Below are 18,359 nucleotides of genomic sequence, written 5' to 3'. Positions count from 1 at the left end.
AAATATCAGAGGAAGAAAGTACAGTATTTGTAAGCATAAAAACAAGATTTAGAGCAGAATGAAAAGTCACCCGCATAGTGGGCTACATAAAAGCTAGCGATGCTTGAATGGACAAGTGCACAGGACTTAGTAAAGAAGCCTGAGACAGGTACTGTGGTGACAAGTCCGGGGAAAGGCACGTCAAAGCTACATGGGTCATTCAGGAAAACTATTCTTTCTCTAAATAATCAGAACCATGTGATGTCAGTTAATTTTAAGGCTATCACATGACCAAAATAATTCCCACATTATCAAATCAATGACTGAAAGATCTATGGAAGCTTAATGTTTTGAAAAAGCAAAACAAGTTACCAGCAATTCTTAACCTATAGGAGTCATGAACCCTTATGAGAACCTGAGAAGGTTTTTGGTCTTTGTCCTAGAAAAGTGCACACACCAGTTTCAATGATGGTACCTTGTACCACTGGCACAATCTGCTCAGCAAATACGCTAACCAGCACAGGTGCTGTTGCTTTTCAGCTTGCATGACGCTTAACCTCAAAAAGAGATGTGAAAGTCTGTTTCCAAAGCCTTCCAAAGTGGCGTGCAGGCACATAAGAGGGTTTGCAAGAGCAGTCACTGGTATGTGAGAAGAAAGAATTAGGGCTTCTAACGTATTAACCTAGCAAAGAGAAGTTAAAATTTACAAGTTGCAATATATGAATTATTACACATCACACCGACAATGCCCTCTCTTGGTCAGAATGCCAGATGCCTGTGTTTCACTTGGGTATACAAGGCATCCTGGGAAGAGTGCTCGTTCCTAAAGTAGGGCGTTGATGGTGGCTCCCTCACTGTTTTTCAGTGCATCCTCACCACTTAGGGTTTATGTGGGTCCATTTAAGCATTTTTAGAGTATATTAACCCTCATTGAAAAGGGCAAGAGGCATAAAGATTATTGCAAATGCCCGGCAGGCATTGCTCAGTGATTGAGCATCAACCTATGAGGTCATGGTTCGATTCCAGGTCAGAGCACATGCCCAGGATGCAGGCTTAATCCCCAGTGTGGGGTATTCTCTCTCATCATTGATGTTTCTCTCTCTCTCTCTCTCTCTCTCTCTCTCTCTCTCTCTCTCTCTCTTCCTCTATGATATCAATGAAAATATTTTTTTTAGAAAAAGAATATGAACTTTCTTAAAAAATAAAATAAAATATAGGCTAAATCTACGATTGTTAAATGCCTGGCCCTACAAATATATACTGTGCCCTAACATATTAGCTAATGATACTAGGAAGTTATAATAATATCAGAAAATCACTGCAAATAGTAATTCATTTTAACATCCTTAACTGTCTCACTCCTTAAAATGTTCACTTTACCTTTTTTATAATCCACATGGTTCTGAACACAAAAATATAAATAAATACACATTCAGAGAGGGTGGATGTTCTTTTAACCATTGGGGATAAGTTTTCAAAAATATTTGAGACTACTTCTCTAGTGTTTCAGAGCTCCCACCACACCGTAGATGTGGTTGTCCTTTTGTTATCCCAGCTGATACGATAAACTCATGAGCTTGGGAGAAACTGATGTTTGCTCCCCTGACTCCAACAAATAAGTAGAAAATAACCTTGACAGTCATTCCTTTTCCTACCAGACCTGTGTAGGTATCCTGTATGGATGTGGCGACACTAGAGTAGGATGTTCTTTCTTTTTTTTTTTAAATATATTTTATTGATTTTTTACAGAGAGGGAGAGAGAGATAGAGAGTTAGAAACATTGATGAGAGAGAAACATCGATCAGCTGCCTCCTGCACATCCCCCACTGGGGAAGTTCCCCACAACCCAGGTACATGCCCTTGACCGGAATCGAACCCGGGACCTTTCAGTCCACAGGCCGACGCTCTATCCACTGAGCCAAACCGGTTTCAGCAGGATATTCTTTCTAATTTACAGCTAGCTCTTCCTAGTCACAGAGGATGGAGCCAGGGAGGCAGCATGAACCACTCCACCAATCTCTCCTTCTTCCTGTATCCTCATCACAGGGCATGGTACCACCAGCTTCCAGGACCCAAACCAGGAACTGACATCTTTGTAGATCTGCACCATCTGGTCCCACCTGCCTTCCCATTGTCATTTTCCCCCCGAACTTAATTCTGGTCATAATTTTAAATAGACTATAACAAACTCTATCCCTGATTTCTGCCCCTTAGAGACAACCACTTTTCTCTAATTTCCTCCGTTATTAAATATTTCTAAATAATACTATTCTACTATTTTTCCTCTTTTGGGGGTTATCAATGTATATCCTCCTATGAAAAATATGGATTATCTGCCCCTCACCAGCAAATACATGCATTTTCATCTCTCCATTCATCCTCCCATTAAAGTTTTAATAAAATTTTGGGGTAAATTAACATTCATAATTTTGAAGTAAATATGCAAATACTCTTCACAATTGAGCTATTAGTACACCATGGTTTTATATTCTTTCTTGTAAAAAAAATTTTTTTGGAGTTAATTGTCTTTTCCCCCATTTGCTTAGTTTTCTACATCCCATCCAGAACTCTATCACCGAACTCTGGCTGAGTCTGCCAGCTCCCCTCAACTCATTCGAACAAGTTTGGGGAATCCTGTTGACTTCTTTCTCCCCCCAGGGGCTTCATTCCTGGAGCCCTCATCCTCCTGCTCCAACCTACACTGGTTACTGTCTCATCCCTACCCAGGTCCTTCAGGGTGGGAATGCCCTTCATCTCCTTCCTAAATCAAGTTCCACATTTCCTGGATCCCATCTCCACCTCTTTCTTTGCTCCCTCATTTCTGTGGAGAGTGTCCTTCAAACCCTTCCTGTGAAAGCAAGCCTGGAAGGTCAATTTTGAAACTTCCTGTGGCAGACACGGCTAGCTGCCTGCCCAGTCTCTATCCCCCGCTCCCCTTCCTGATTTTGTTGAGGGCAAGGAATATGTCAATACTGAAGGACAGAATAGTTTGGTACCTGAACTAGACAAGAACTCAGTGCCACTGTTTTCAATGTGGCTGCACACCTGAGGTGCTTCAAAATACTGATGCCAAAAAAAAAAAAAAAAATACTAATGCCAAAAAAATAAAATAAAATACTGATGCCCAGCACCCACCCTCGGAGATCCTGCCCTTGTTGGTGTGGGTACCACGTGGACACCTGGGCTTTTACCTGTTCCTGGCTTCTCATTGTATACATGAGGCAACTAAGGTGCCCTGAGGTTGCAACTTGCCCCCAATAACAAGAATCCAACTTTACTGACCCCTTTGTCCAATGTTCCTCCTTGATCCCCGAATTAATATTTCTGACGGAGTAATGGCCTGTAAGATGGTCAGGAATGAAGAAAATGTTATGTTCAAATAAAGTAATATTTCAGACATAATGTCTCTTATTGAAAATGTGTGATCAGCCCGGCCGGTGACTCAGTGGTTGAATGTCCATCTATGAGCCAGGAGATCATGGTTTGATTCCTGGTCAGGGCACACCCCTGGGTTATGGCCTTGATCCCCTGTGAGGGGCATGCAGGAGGCAGCCAATCAATGATTCTCTCTCATCACTGATGTTGCTATCTCTCTCTCCCTCTCCCTTCTTCTTTGAAACATATATATATTTTAAAGTCTGATCATTTGTTAAACAATGGCATCCTAGTCCATAAATTCAGGAGACTTCTCAATGGTCACGTTGTTGAAATGGAAAGGAAAAAACAAGTAAAGCTACATGATCGAATGAACCCAACATTTACCTCCTCAAGTTATCTTTGTGCTTCAGATTCTCTAGAGCAAACACTGGGTTTCCATTCATTCTCCTCCACTGACACACTGCTGATTCCACTTCCCAGGCCTGGACTTAATGGCTCTGCAGCATTTGACACCCTTCTCTCTGCTTCTAGAACTCCCTGCTCCCCTGGTTTTCTTCCTGCCTCACTGGGCATCTCTCAGCTATAATCCCTCATCCTGCCACCTTGGCTGCACAGTAGAACCACCTGGGGATTTTCAAAAGTTTCAGTGCCTGGCTTCCAGGCCCTAGACATTCTGATTTAATTGGTGCCCAGGTATGAAGTGGGCACTGAGATGTTGCTAAGCTTTCCCATGATTCTAACGTGCAGCAAATACAGAGTCTGATGTTGATTTCCCCCTTTCCCCAGTCCTCACATCCACTCAATCAAGTCTTCCTTCAAATACATCATTGCCCTGCCGATGTGGCTCAGTGGTTGAGTCGACCTATGAACCAGAGGGTTGCAGTTCGATTCCCAGATAGGGCACATGCCCAGGTTGCGGGCTCCATCCCCAGTGTGAGGTGTGCAGGAGGCAGCTGATCAATGATTCTCTCTCATCATTGATGCTTCTATCTCTCCGTCCCTTTCCCAATATATTTTAAAATATTTTAAATATATATTTTAAAAAATACATCATGGATTGGTCCCTGTGTCTCTTGTATATCCACTGCAGCCTCCCTTCTACATGCTCTGTCATCTCTCCTTACAACTGATAGTCTCCCAATTCTCCATATTGTAGCCAAAGAAGTAATTTTTTAAAATATAATTTTACTGATTTTTTACAGAGAGGAAGGGAGAAAGATAGAGTTAGAAACATCGATGAGTGAGAGAGAAATATCGATCAGCTGCCTCCTGCACACCCACTACTGGGGATGCGCCTGCAACCAAGGTACATGCCCTTGACCGGAACCAAACCTGGGACCCTTCAGTCCATAGGCTGATGCTCTATCCATCGAGCCAAACCGGCTAGGGCTAGAGAAGTAATTTTTAAAGCAGAAGTCAGATATCACTTTCCTGTTTAAAACCCTTTAGCAGCCTCCGTCTGCTCTGACTAAAATTCAACCTTTCCACCACTGCCTAAAAGTCTCCTGCCCACACCTTCCCATGCCCTCTCTCCCCTCCCCCTCACTACCTCACAGCCTCCTTCCTGGCCCTGGAACAGGCCCTGCTCTGGGCATTGCATTTAGTTTCATTGTCTGGTGCTACTTGTATGTCTGGCTCCTTCTCATCCTGTTCTTCTCAAGTGCCACCTCTTTAGAGAGGACTCATTGAGCACTCTATTAAAAGGGACATCTCTGCCTGCCCAGTGTGATCCAGTGGTTGAGTACTGACTCATGAATCAAGAGGTCCCTGGTTCAATTCCTGGTCAGGGCACAAACCTGGGTTGCAGATTCTATCCCCAGGAGAGGGTGTGGGGGAGGCAGCCGATTGATGTTTCTCATTGATATTTCTCTCTATCCCTCTCCCTTCCTCTCTCTAAGATCAATAAGAACATATTTTAAAAAATAAATAAAAGTTACTTTCACCATTGCCATCACTTAATTGCCTTCATAACTGAGATCACAATCTTTATTGATCTCCCCTACAAGAGAGCTTCATGAAGACTCAGTCTTGCTTAACACTATATCGCACAGCATACAGCAGAGCACTTAACATATAATAGGTGCCCAATGAATATTTGTTGGAAAAAACAAATGAGTCAATGAATGAGACAATAACCCTGAGTACATGAACTTTTCCTTGGCCAGTACCATTAAGGTCAAATAACAACAACAAATATAATGCAAATATAATAAAAACAATATAATATAATAGAAAGTCTAAAATGTTAATATGAAAATTGAATTAAAATATATTTAAATGTATTTAGGTAATTTAGTTGCTTAGTTTACTGATGGAAACCCTATTTTGGCCGAAACCGGTTTGGCTCAGTGGGTAGAGTGTCGGCCTGCGGACTGAAAGGTCACAGGTTCGATTCCGGTCAAGGGCATGTACCTGGGTTGCGGGCATATCCCCAGTGGGAGATGTGCAGGAGGCAACTGATCGATGTTTCTCTCTCATCGATGTTTCTAACTCTCTATCTCTCTCCCTTCCTCTCTGTAAAAAATCAATAAAATATATTTTAAAAAAAAAGAAACCCTATTTTGTTTCAGTTAATATTCCTAAAATTTTTCCAAAGAATGAATTAGCCAATGAACTGTTATGAAATTTTGGAACTCATTGTGGAGAGTGAGTTAGAGTCCTCCCTCAAGCCAAATACAAAAATAAAACTTAGACACATTAAAAAATAAAAGAATAGAAGCATGGAACAGACTGTTGAATCTCAGAGGGAAGATGGGGGTGGGTGGGTGGGAAGAGATTAACCAAATAACTTGTATGCATTAATGCATAACCCATCGACAATAGTGTAGTGAAGGCCTGGAGGGGGGCCTAAAAGGGGTCAATGGAGAAAAAAAGGGGACATATGTAATACTTTCAACAATAAAGATTTTTTAAAGTAATAAAAATAAAGCATAAAATACAGACCTAAATTTATGCATATATGTATATGTATGTGTGTGTATATATATGTGTGTGTGTGTATGTGTGTGTGTGTATATATATATATATATATATATATATATATATATATATATATATGTAATTTAACATACCCTTCTAAGCAAGACAAAAGTCAGAAGCCATGAAAATGACTGACAGATCTTAACACAAAAATTTGACTGGGAAAAAAGGTCTGCAATATATTTAAACAGCAAAAATTTACTCTTACTTGTAGATAGTTCCAAATTATTAATAAGAAAAGCACAACCCAATATAATAACTGGCAAAAGATCTGAACAAGCCAGTAAACATTTAACAACAATAATGATAAAAAAGAAAAAATGTGCATTTTTGAAGGGCACTTGGGCAGTTCCTAGAAAAATATCTGTATTCTAGAAATCAAACTTCTATGGAATTATATTACAAATGTTAATTAAATAACCAGTCAAAATGATGATTACAAAAACACTCATTGTAACTTTGTATTGACTTAAAGATGTCTGTGACATATTGTTAAATTTTTTAAAGTTATAATGTAAATACATTGAGATTCCATTTTTCAAAAAATGCTGATATTTATATCTGTATTGTAGACATTTTAAAAGGCTAAAGGTCCAAACCAGAAAAAAAAATCTTGCTACTCTCTCTGACATAGTATTAGGGTCATCTTAATTTTCTTCAGGTTTTCCATATTTTCTTGATTTTTTTGGCAATTAGCATGTGAAATCTTGAGCTATTATGAGTTAAAATAAGCTATTTCAAAAAGAAAGGGTCAAATAATATGCATCAGGTAATCAAGCATTTCCCCGCCCTTAGTTTATAAGTGGGGAATGGGTGGTGGAATGCAGAGACTGAAATCCAGTGTTTCCACAACAATGACCGTGTTGGCCCAGGGTGAATGACACTGCAATCTGGCAATTGGAAGATTTTATTTAGACCAATCTCAAGGAACTCCCACATCAGATTTTTGTTTGTTTGTATTTTTATATATTTTTATTGACTTCAGAGACAAAGGGAGAGAGAGGAAAGAGAAACATCAATGATGAGAGAGAATCACTGATCAGCTGCCTCCTGCACACCCCCTACTAGGGATCGAGCCGACAACCTGGGCATGTGCCCTGGCCAGGAGTCAAACTGTGACCTCCTGGTTCATAGGTGGACACTCAACCACTGAGCCACACTGACCAGGCAGGTGTTTTTTTTTTTTAATTTATTCTAAATTCCTACAGTGGACTGATTAGCTAATGGTTTGCTAATCTCACTAAAGAGGGAGAAAAAGGAAGAGAATCGAGGAGAGAGAGAGATGTGTCCAGTTCTCTGAGGCTCTGGGGTAGTTGAGCCCCAATTAAAGGAAGTAAAAAAAAAAAAAAAAAAGTCAGAGAAAGAAACTTTAGTTACCTTCTCAGCACAGCTCTCAGAACATAAAATCAAAACCATGGGCCAGTCTTCTCCTGAGAAGCACCCAGAAGAAAGACTGTAGGGGCTTTGCATTTCTCACAAGGGCCACCCATAAAAGATGAGCATGCTACACGCTGTAGGAATTTCCCTAAAGAGAGCCATGCTGCTGAGTTCCCATTCCACCTCCTCCCATCCCCACGGGCTGTCTCGGGCCGGCAGGAAAGCAGAAGTACAGCCACACATTTTGAAAGTGCTGGTTGTGAACAAGCCTCGCCCCCTTTGAAAATACATCCTGAGGAATCAGTTTTCTGGGTCAGAAATAAGAAAAACAAAACTCTATTTCTCAGCCAATACCGGATTTCAAATGCAGTTAAAGCTGAAGATGATGACTGGAATTATGGCATTTCTTACAGTTTTCTTTCGCTAACATTTTCAGTATGTGCCCAGTTTAACAGGTCATGCTAATAACACTCTGTAAGTAAATGTAAAATTAAAAGAAGTTATAAAATTATAAATAATATTTTTTCCTCAAAACATTGACTGAATTTACCTTATTTTCGGACAGGCCTCCTTCAGTGTCAGTTGGGAAGTCCCTAAAGTCACCCTATTTCTAGCAATTCCCTCAGGTTGCTATAGGGCAGTGATGGCGAACCTATGACACGCATGTCAGAGGTGACACACGAACTCATTTTTTGGTTGATTTTTCTTTGTTAAATGGCATTTAAATATATAAAATAAATATCAAAAATATTAGTCTTTGTTTTACTATGGTTGCAAATATCAAAAGATTTCTATATGTGACACGGCACCAGAGTTAAGTTAGGGTGCTGACACGCCGAGCTCAAAAGGTTCGCCATCTCTGCTCTAGGGGATACAATTTTCTTTAAAAGCCCACCATTTAAATGGTGGTTCTTCTGTAATTACAGACACCAAAGATGATTTCCCAGAATCCTTAGCCTCACTAGTCACCAGTTATTGCCTGACAGACGTTTTAGACGGAAACCGCGGGATCTATTCCAGGGGAGATGATAAGATTCAACCTTCAGAGGAGAAGAAAGGAAGCAGTCCCTCTGGCTAAGGGCTTGTCACCCTGGGGAGCAGGGGGCAGGGGCCCACACGCAAAACAGAGAAACCTCAGCTACAGGCAGGATGAGGGAAGTGGGAAGGAAAAAGCCCAGAAGACTGCCAAAGTAAGCAAACAAGTAAACAAAGAAACAGGCTTTAAAACACTTGATAGGGAAAAGAATATTGCAGTTTGACAAAGAAAATGAAGTCTGAGAATCAAATGGCTTTTCTCATAACAGGTGCTATAAGAGCTCAGCTGATTTCATTCTTCAGAACTAAGGTCAGACTCCAGGCTTCAGCTAAAGGTGACTAACAGCCCAGCCTCAGGAAGATTCCCCTTTTAATCTTCATAGCCAAAGGGGTTTTCTTTGATCACTGTTTTTACTTTGAAAATTGTAGCCAGAAGAAGCCACCTGTTTTAAGAATTGTCTTATTCAGGGTTTCACTTTCCTACTAGAGACTTAGCCAAAGAGATTAGTTTCTGAAGACGGTCGACCCTACCTTGGTTCTGTATTCTCTGCCACTATGTTCAGAACTTCTCTCTCCCTATTCTTCTTACCGGTACTTGCTTCTTTGTGATATTTCATATGGCCCTGCTGGTGTGGCTCAGTGGTTGAGCGTCGAACCATGAAACAGGAGGTTCATGGTCAGGGCACATGTTCCAGTTGTGGGGTTCGATCCCCATTGGGGGGCATGCAGTGGAGGATATACAGGAGGCAGTGGAGGGATGCAGGAGGTAGCTGATCAATGATTATCTCTCAGCATTGATGTTTCTCTCTCTCCCTCTCCCTTCCTCTTTGAAATCAATAAAAATATTTTTTTAAAAGATATTTCATATGTATTATTTTGTTTAAAATACTTTTGATATGCTTCTCCTTGAGAGAAAAGAATGAGGCCTCTTTAAGCACTGCATGGGGGATTTATCACCTTTTAACTGCAGGAGGTTAAATAAAATTGGCACTATTATTGTGGCCTCTGCAGGGGAATGGCCAGGGGAAGTGTGGGAAAGGTGCCTGGTGTTGAAGGGTCCGGGCCACGGAGCCTGGTTTATGGGAAGTTCTCATGAAAGGAGAAGGGAAGTTTCTTGGCAATGAGAGTTTGGCCTTAAAGTCTGAAGAGGAAGATGAGCTAAAATGTTGAGATTGCTGGGCTCAGTAGGAAGAAGCTACCAGATGCCCCTAGCTTGTGCTGTTTGGTTAGTGCATCACAAAGGTGGTGAGCAATTTCTAAAGTGTGAAGTCCATATCCGGCCTCTGGGGAGGAGGTTGTGGCCCCTTCAACAGAAAATATCAGACTCTGCGTCCTGACACCCACAGCCCCTCCTACCTCCCCGTCACTGACCCCTTCTTCCATTCTCAGTTTACAAAGACACGCAAGCTTCTGTTGTCCATTGGTATTGTACATAGTGTTTTTCAAATTTGTATCCCTTCAAAAGCTATTTATAGGCACACCCAAATGTGTGTCCTCCCATGCTGTAAGAATGGGAACTTCTGGAGATTCTCACTGGATATGATAAACCGTTTAAGTCCTGAAGGAAAGGTGCTAAGAAAAATACTGGACTTGAGGGAAAAAGATAGAAACCACACCCACCATCAGCACAAACCTGCTTATCAATGTAAGCAGAAGACAGTGGGTGAATGAACCCTGAGTCAATTTGCTCCTCACCTGTTAAGGACAGCCCTTTTAGGAAGGAATATGTATCTTCTACCCATCTGCCCCATTAAATAGACACCCAGCATTAAAGGATATAATTTATAAGTTACATGATACCCGGTTATTTTGTTGCAAAAAGTTGCACCCAAGTTACGTCTTCTAATTCAAAATTGGTCTTTCAAGTGTCTACAAAAAAATGGCCCACTTGCTTGGGATGAAATACTCCTCTGGGCAGCCACGAGGGATCCAGCAAATCCTCCTCTTGGACGTCTGGCTTTCCTTGCTAGCCTTAAGCCCACTTTATAATATTGCGAGCGCTGTGCAGGCAAGGCAGGGAAGTCTCTCTTCTATTTTAAGAAAGTTTAACGACCCACCACTAGATTTGTTTTGCAAGCAGGGAACAGGGATCCAAGACCCCAAAGCCCCTTTGTACTCATCACGCCCAGACGCAGCCGCAGGGCTGGCTGGTGGCAGCTTTGACCACTGACGTGGGGCCCCGGGGAAGCGCCGCTGGCTGCACTGTACCCTTTTCATGCGGCAGAGGCCTTGAGGTTAACCACACTGCAACCCTCCCACCTGAGGAAAAGGCCTGTTTGTTCCGGAAGACAGAGCCCAGCCTCCCTGAACTAGCTGCTGGCAGTTAACCTGAGCGTCCCCGGGGCAGCAGGACGGCTCCAGTCTAGACAGGGAAAGCCGTCAGGATGTCTGCAGGGTCCCACATGCCCAAGGGCGCAGCTCCGGCGCCTCGCCTGACGGTCACCCCAAAGGGTACAGTGCAGCCGGTGGCGCAGCCCGGGGCCCCACGTCAGTGCTCCAAGCTGCCACCTCTGTCGGGCTCCCTGGCCTGGGGCAGAGGACAGCCAGGCCGGCCTCCGCCTTCCAAACTTTTCTCGGGTTCGGAGCAGCAAACACCTTCCTGGCACAGGCAGGTCGTCTAGACGGACCGCCTCCCTGCTTCGGGCGCATCCAGGAGCCTCCACCAACCCCAACCGCCCCCCCCCCCCCCACTCCCCCGGCCTTCGCCCTCTTCTTACCCTCCTGCCGCCGCGCAGACCTCAGCCCGGGCGGACGGGCAGGCGGCCTCCGGCGCGCTGTCAGCGGGGCCGGCGCCGGGCTGCGGGCTGAACTGCGCTCGCCCCGCCTCCGGCCCCCACCTCCGCCCCGCCGCTCCCCTCCCCGGGGAGACCTTTTCCTGGGAGACTTTTTCCACGTGTCGCGAGCCAGTCTCTCAGGGAGGCGGGAAGCGGCGAAGCGGCGCCAGGAGCCGGAGGTGGGAGAAGGAGAGGAGGCGCAGGCGCGCGAAGACCGAGGGGAAAGCAGCCGGGGAAGGGGGCGGCGGTGGCATCGCCGGGAGGGACCGTGGATGGATGGGCCCGTGGCGCGCCCCGGGGTACTGACCTGCGGCCCGGCCCCCAGGACAGGCCTGGGGCTGTGCTCCACACGGGCAGGTCCAGCGCCTCCGCTCCGCGAGGCATGGTGGCCCCCGCGCCGCAGCAGAGGAGCCGAGGGCGGGCCGCTGCACCTGCCTGGGCCGCCGCCCCGGCGCCCACGCTCACGTCGGGGTGCCCCGCGGCCGGCCCGCGCCGCCGCCTGCTGGTCTGCGGGGGGAGGACAGGGAGCCGCGCCTCCGAAGGGGTCTGGGCGCCGCTGTGCACTCCGCCCCCCGGCGGCGGGGCCGCGCATCCCAGCCCTCCAGCCTCTGCCGTCCGTCCTCCCTTCCCGAGGTCTCCGCGCCCCTGGCTTTCCTGCCCGTGCCAGTGCCCAGCCTTTAGCCGCGTCCCTTTAGATGCGTTCAGGACACACTCGGAGCGCCACGCCGGGTGCTGGACACTGTGATGCACGGGGCAGCAGCGGCCCCTTCCCTGTGGGACCTCACGCTCGTTGATAGTTCATTCGTTGCAGCGCGGTGGGTTTTTGTTGGTTTGCTTGCTTGTTTTTCCGACGTGCACGTTCACAAAACTCCGTGGCCAGGGTCCTGTTTCAGGGATGTTAAAAGAGCTACCCGCGCCCAAGGGAAAGGAAAGCGATCGCCTTCTGGTTGCGTGGGGCGGCTGGAGCGGCCGCCGCGCGGGGAGCGAGTCCACGTGGCCCCTGCTGGCGCCCGGGGACGGCGAAGCCCGGGACTCGCTGATCCCGGCTCCCGGCTGCAGCCTCCGCGGCTCTTTCCTCCGCGTGCACGAACGGAAGGTGCCTGTGGGAAACCCGACGTGAATCTTAGAGATGAGGGTGGAGGGCTCCTGACCAAATGCCATGTTCCGCTGAGGGTGGTGTTGGCCTGGCAGTTTGGGCCCGGCCAGCAGGCTCCTTCCGAGGGCGTCGGCTATGCCTACTCGTCAGGTGGCAGCAGCAGCTACTGCAGGTCCCGAGTTCCAGGCTGTTTGGGTCCGCGACTGTTCAAAAGGTTTGTGGGTGTAGCCAGGGCAAAGCCGACTCTGCCGGGTGATTAGTATACATATGCATCTCCAGGTGGGAGCAGTTGGACAGAATAAGGTACATTAAAGCACACACAATTGACTCTCTTTTGAAAGTCACTTCCAATAGGCAAAGATGCCTTATTTTAGAGCCCCTTTCATCAGAGGTGCCTACTGGGTACAGGCGGGCTTGAAGGATCCCCTTTATGTAGTCACAGTCGCCGAAGGTGGGCGCAAAAGCGGTGTGGTTAGGTTCCTTTTTAGAAGAAACCGAGCGGAAATGTTACAGCGCTGTCCTTGTGGGCAAGGTGGGGATGTTTGGGGGGGGGGGCGGACCCTGTGAAGGAGGCCGACAGTGGTTTCACTGGAGAGTGTTGGAGGAGAAAAGCCATCATGAAGGGACGATCCTAGTAACCTCAAAATGCAAGGACACCGCGAGGGATAATCATTCCTTTAAAGGGATTGTAAAGTGGGATAACTTTATTTATTTATTTTTTTGGATCAGCACACTTCTCATTATAAGCCCTGGCAATTCTACACAATAGCGTACCAGCAGGTAGTTAAAAAGAAAGCTAATTGTTAATATTGCATTTACTAAGAACGTTTACCACGTGCAAGCTCTGCATTAGAGACCTGAGTATTTGAGCGCCTACTAGGTAGGCAGATTGATTTTCGTGTTATCTCATTGAATGCTCAGCACGCTGTGCTGTCATCTCTCTTTTGAAATGAGGAAGTGGTTTTAGAGAAGTTGAAGTTACTTCCCGGAGGTCACCAACAGAGTGTGTAGTATGCCCAAGATTTCTGTTCCGTGGTTGAGTCTCCAAAACGTTTATTCTCATGACACTGCTACACTGACAACGACATGGTGAACAGTTGCTGCCCTCCAGCAGCTTTCCTGATCTAGAGAAGTTTCTGTCAACAACTGCACACCTGTAACAACCTATAAATAGTTGCACAAAGTGCAGCCAAGATGCATGTACCCAAATGCATATGTTATCAACATGTAAAAGAAAGTAACTTCTTATAGAACCCTGTTGAGGGAAAATAGTTGCAAACGGGAGCTCCGCGTATTGAGATATTTTAATGTGCAAATGAAACATTTTATTGAAGCCCACTCTGATTCAGTAGGTCTGGGAGAGGACTTGAAGTTTTGTATTTCTAACTAGAAGAAGTTACTGACACTGTTGGTCCATGCACCGCTCTTTAAGTAGCAATATTGAACTTGGGAGTATGAGGGATTTGAGGATGGAGAAAAGGGGAGGAGAGTGAGAATGGGAAATACTTGAGTCCGATGGCTGTATTATACAACCTGAAAGACAATGAATTATAGTTTCTAGGTACCTAATCGAATCATTCTGTAATTAGTGAGTTAGATCGCAATAGGCATGATGTTTTTCACTTTCAAAACTCAGTGGTTATGGTACATCCCAGCTCACATTTCTCACTGGCAGTAATGGTCATTGTTTTGTGCTATGCTTTGTTTCTTTCAAATACCTGTGTTCTGTTCTGTATTGCATAGTACAAAAAGTTATGCACCCAGACTCAAATCTATAATGACCAGTAACCACATAACACAAGGACCTTGTGCTCAATAGTGTACTATAACAAGGAATTTTAAATTTATAGACCTGGAATTTCTCTAACAGGTTGTCTTCATATGAAAGTTTAATTGATTTACAATGTTAAATGGGGAATTTCTTAAGTCTAGGAAATATAAGACAGGCTAATAGTAAAAATGCATTAATTTTCTGGGATAGGCTGGCAAGAATAATATTCACTGTGAAGTTTATGCGGAGAAAATACAAGCAAAATAGGAGAAACACTGCTTCCTTTTATTTACTTACTGTTCACATCCTTTCCAACTTTTACTGATGTGCAAGCAGTCTTTGTACATTGTAGATATCAATCCCTTGCCAGTTGTAGACATTGTAAATACTGCATCTCCTTCCCGAATTCACCTGTCTCAACTTTGTCCATGGTGTTCTTCCTGGAATGGAAGTTCTTACTTGATATTATGAAACCAAGATTAAGAATATTAATCCACATGACTTGTGTTTTTGCAATCTTAAGAAGGGTTACTCAACCCCTGAGTCACAAATCTTTTTCTGCATTTTTTTACATTATTTCATTTTTATTTACATTATTTCTCATCAAAGTCCATTATACTTCAAATTTGCATGTGGTGAGAGATAGAAAGGCAGCTCAAGTTTTCTATGTAACTAAGTCAATTTTCAGCAAATTATCTTATGAATCAGGGATTAACAAACCTTTCTTTAAAGGGCCAGGCAGTAAATATTTTAGGCATTGGGGGTGTACTGTCTCTGTTGCAACTACTCAACTCTGCTTTTGTAGTGTGAAGGCAGTCACAGACTATATGTAAACAAAAGAGAGTACTTGTGTTCCACATATCACAGAGTATTATTTTAATTGTTAAATAATAGGCTTTCTTTTCAGTGCAGCTTTAGCTTCACAGCAAAATTAAACAGAAAATATAGAGTCCCCATATACTTCCTGCCCCCACACATGCAGAACCTTCTCTACCATCAACATCCCACACCAGAATGGTACCTTACCAATGAATCTACATTGGCACATCACCCAAAGTCCATACTTCACATCAGGGTTCACTCTTGCTGTTGTACAGTCTATAGGTTTTGACATGTATGTAACTACATGTGTCCACCAGTATAGCTTCATACAGAATAGTTTCCCTACCTCCTATAGACTGAATATTTGTCTCCCTTCCCACCCCCCACCCCCCACCCCAGCAAATGCATATGTTAAATGCTAACCCCCAATGTGATGGTATTTGGGAGTGGAGTTTTGGGGAGATGATTAGGTAGAGCCCTCATGAATGGGATTAGTGTTTTTATAAAAGAGGTTCCTTGCCCACTTCCACCATGTGAGGACACAGCACATGCACAGCTGTCTATGAACCGGAAAGCGGGCTCTCACCAAGTACCAGGTCTGCTGGCACCTTGATCTTGGACTTCCCTGCCTCCGGAACTGTGAAAAGTAATTTTCTGCTGTGTATAAGCCACCTTGTTTATGTCATTTGGTTATAGCTGCCCAGCAGGATTATGACACTGCCCTAATAATCCTCTGAGCTCTGCCTGTTCATTCCCCTCCTCCTTGACAACCCCCGACAACCACTTTTTACTGTCTCCATGGTTTTGCCTTTTCCAGAATGTCATATAGGTGGAATTACACCATATGTAGCCTTTCCAGATTGGCTTCTTTCACTAAGTTTTATGCGTTTAAGGTTCCTCCATGTCTTTTCATGACTTGATAGTTCATTTCTTCTTAGCACTAATATTTAATCATCTGAATGTACCAGTTTATGTCTCTATGCATCTACCAGTGTAGTTTCATACAGAATAGTTTCACTACCTCCTATAGACTGAATGACATCTTGGTTGCTTCCAAATTTTGGCAATTATGAATAAAGCTGCTATACACATCCATGTGCAGGTTTTTATGGACATGAGTTTTCAACTCATTTGCATAAATACCAAGGAGCACTATTGTATGGTAATGCTCTATTGTATGGTAAGAATATAGTTTTGTAAAAAACTGCCAAACTCTCTTCCAAAATGGCTATCCCATTTTTGCATTTCCATAAAAGTTCATGTTGCTCCACATCCTCATCAGCATTTGGTGTTGTTAGTGTTTTGGAATTTGGTTATTCTAATAGCTGTATAGTAGCATCTCACTGTTGATTTATCCGCAATTCCCAAATGCCATATAATGTCAAGCACCTTTTCATATGCTTATTTGCCATCTGTATATCTTCATTTTTTAAAAAAAAATATACTTTTATTGATTTCAGAGAGGAAGGGAGAAAGAGAGGGAGATAGAAATATCAATGATGAGAGAGAATAATTGATCGGCTATCCCCTCCTGGTGATCCAGCTCACAACCAGGCATGTGCCCTTGACCAGAATTGAGCCTGGGACCCTTCAGTTTACAGGCTAACGCTCTATCCACTGAGCCAAACCAGCTAGGGCTGTATATTTTCTTTAGTGAGAGGTCTATTCAGGTTTTTGGCCCAGTTTTAAATCAGGTTGTTTTTTTCTTGTTGACTTTGAAGAATCCTTTGCATATTTTGTATAATAGTGTTTATCAGATATGTCTTTGCAAATAGTTTGTCCAGTCTGTGGCTTGTCTTCTCATCTCTTGATGGTATCTTTTGCATGGTATCTTACTTTAATGAAGTCTTATCTTCCCCCCACAACCCCTTCCCCAGATTGTGCTTGCTGCTGCATCTAAAAATATCATCACCAGCCCTAGCCAGTTTGGCTCAGTGGATAGAGCGTTGGCACAGACTGAAGGGTGCTGGGTTCGATTCCAGTCACCTCAGTTATAGGCTCGATCCCCGACCCTTGTCAGGGCACATGTGGGAGGCAACTAATCTATATGTCTCTCTCACATCAATGTTTCTCTCTGTCTCTCCCCCTTTCTTCCACTTTCTCTAAAAATCAATGGGAAGATATCCTTGGGTGAGGATTAACAAAAAATAAAAATGAAACTATTAAAAGTCATCACCAAACAAGAACATCTTTTAGGAGTTTATAGTTTTTCATTTTACATAGACATTGATGATCCATTTTGAGTTAGTTTTTGTGATGGGTGTAAGCTTTATGTCTACACTTATTTTTGTGCATGTGGATATCCAGTTGCTCCAGCACCATTTGTTGAAAAGACTATCTTTGTCCTTTGTCAAAAATCAATTGACTATATTTGAGTGAATCTATTTCTGAATCCTCTAGTCTGTTCCATTGATCTACTTGGCTATTCTTTCACCAACACCACTTTCTGGATTACTATACTTTTATAGGAAGCCTTGATGTTGGGTAGTGTGTTCCAACTTTGTTCTCCTTCAATATTGTGTTGGCTATTTGGGGTCTTTTGCCTCTCCATGGAAACTTTATAATCAGTTTGTCAATATCCACAATATATATCACTGGAATTTTGATTGGGATTGTTTTAAATCTGTAAATCAAGTTTGAAAAAACTGACATCTTGACAATATTGAGTTTTCTTATCCATGAACATGGAATATTTCTCCAACTAATTTTGTTCTTTTATTTCTTTCAAAGGAGTTTTGTAGTTTTCCTCATAGAGATCTTGTCATGTGAATTTTAGAACTCAATTTTTGAGGTTTGAAAAATCACCTAGAGTTTTTAATTGCTATTACATTGAATTTATAGATTAATTTGAAGGAATTGAATTTTTACTATGTTAAGTTGCCCCCATTCATGAATATATTATCTCTGCAATTATTCAGACTTTTTATGTATTGTAAAGTTTCTCTGAGAAGATCTGGCACATTCTACCTTAGGATAATTGCTGGATAATTTTTAATTTTTGTTTCTATTGTGAATAATTTCTTTATCTTTCTAGAAGCTTAGGAAGTTGTTAAATTGATCTTACATACAACAACCTTACTGAATCTTTTAATTAGTTTTGAAAATTTGTTAATTCTATTAATTTTCTATGTAGACCACCATATCATCA

General features: G+C 43.4%; 1 protein-coding gene across 1 annotated transcript in view; it reads right to left on the bottom strand.

Moving 5' to 3' along the window:
- Nucleotides 1-12,815, bottom strand: part of MCOLN2 (mucolipin TRP cation channel 2) — a 56,225-nt gene extending 43,410 nt beyond the window's left edge. Inside the window, exon 1 of the mRNA XM_059689020.1 lies at nucleotides 11,830-12,815. Coding sequence (XP_059545003.1) covers nucleotides 11,830-11,906 — 77 coding nt within the window. The 5' untranslated portion in view covers nucleotides 11,907-12,815. The remainder of the gene's footprint in view (nucleotides 1-11,829) is intronic.
- Between the last annotated feature and the right edge of the window lie 5,544 nt (nucleotides 12,816-18,359).

This window comes from Myotis daubentonii, chromosome 3 (genome assembly GCF_963259705.1).
Source record: "Myotis daubentonii chromosome 3, mMyoDau2.1, whole genome shotgun sequence".
Lineage (NCBI taxonomy): Eukaryota > Metazoa > Chordata > Mammalia > Chiroptera > Vespertilionidae > Myotis > Myotis daubentonii.
This window is presented reverse-complemented; position numbering and strand designations above follow the sequence as displayed.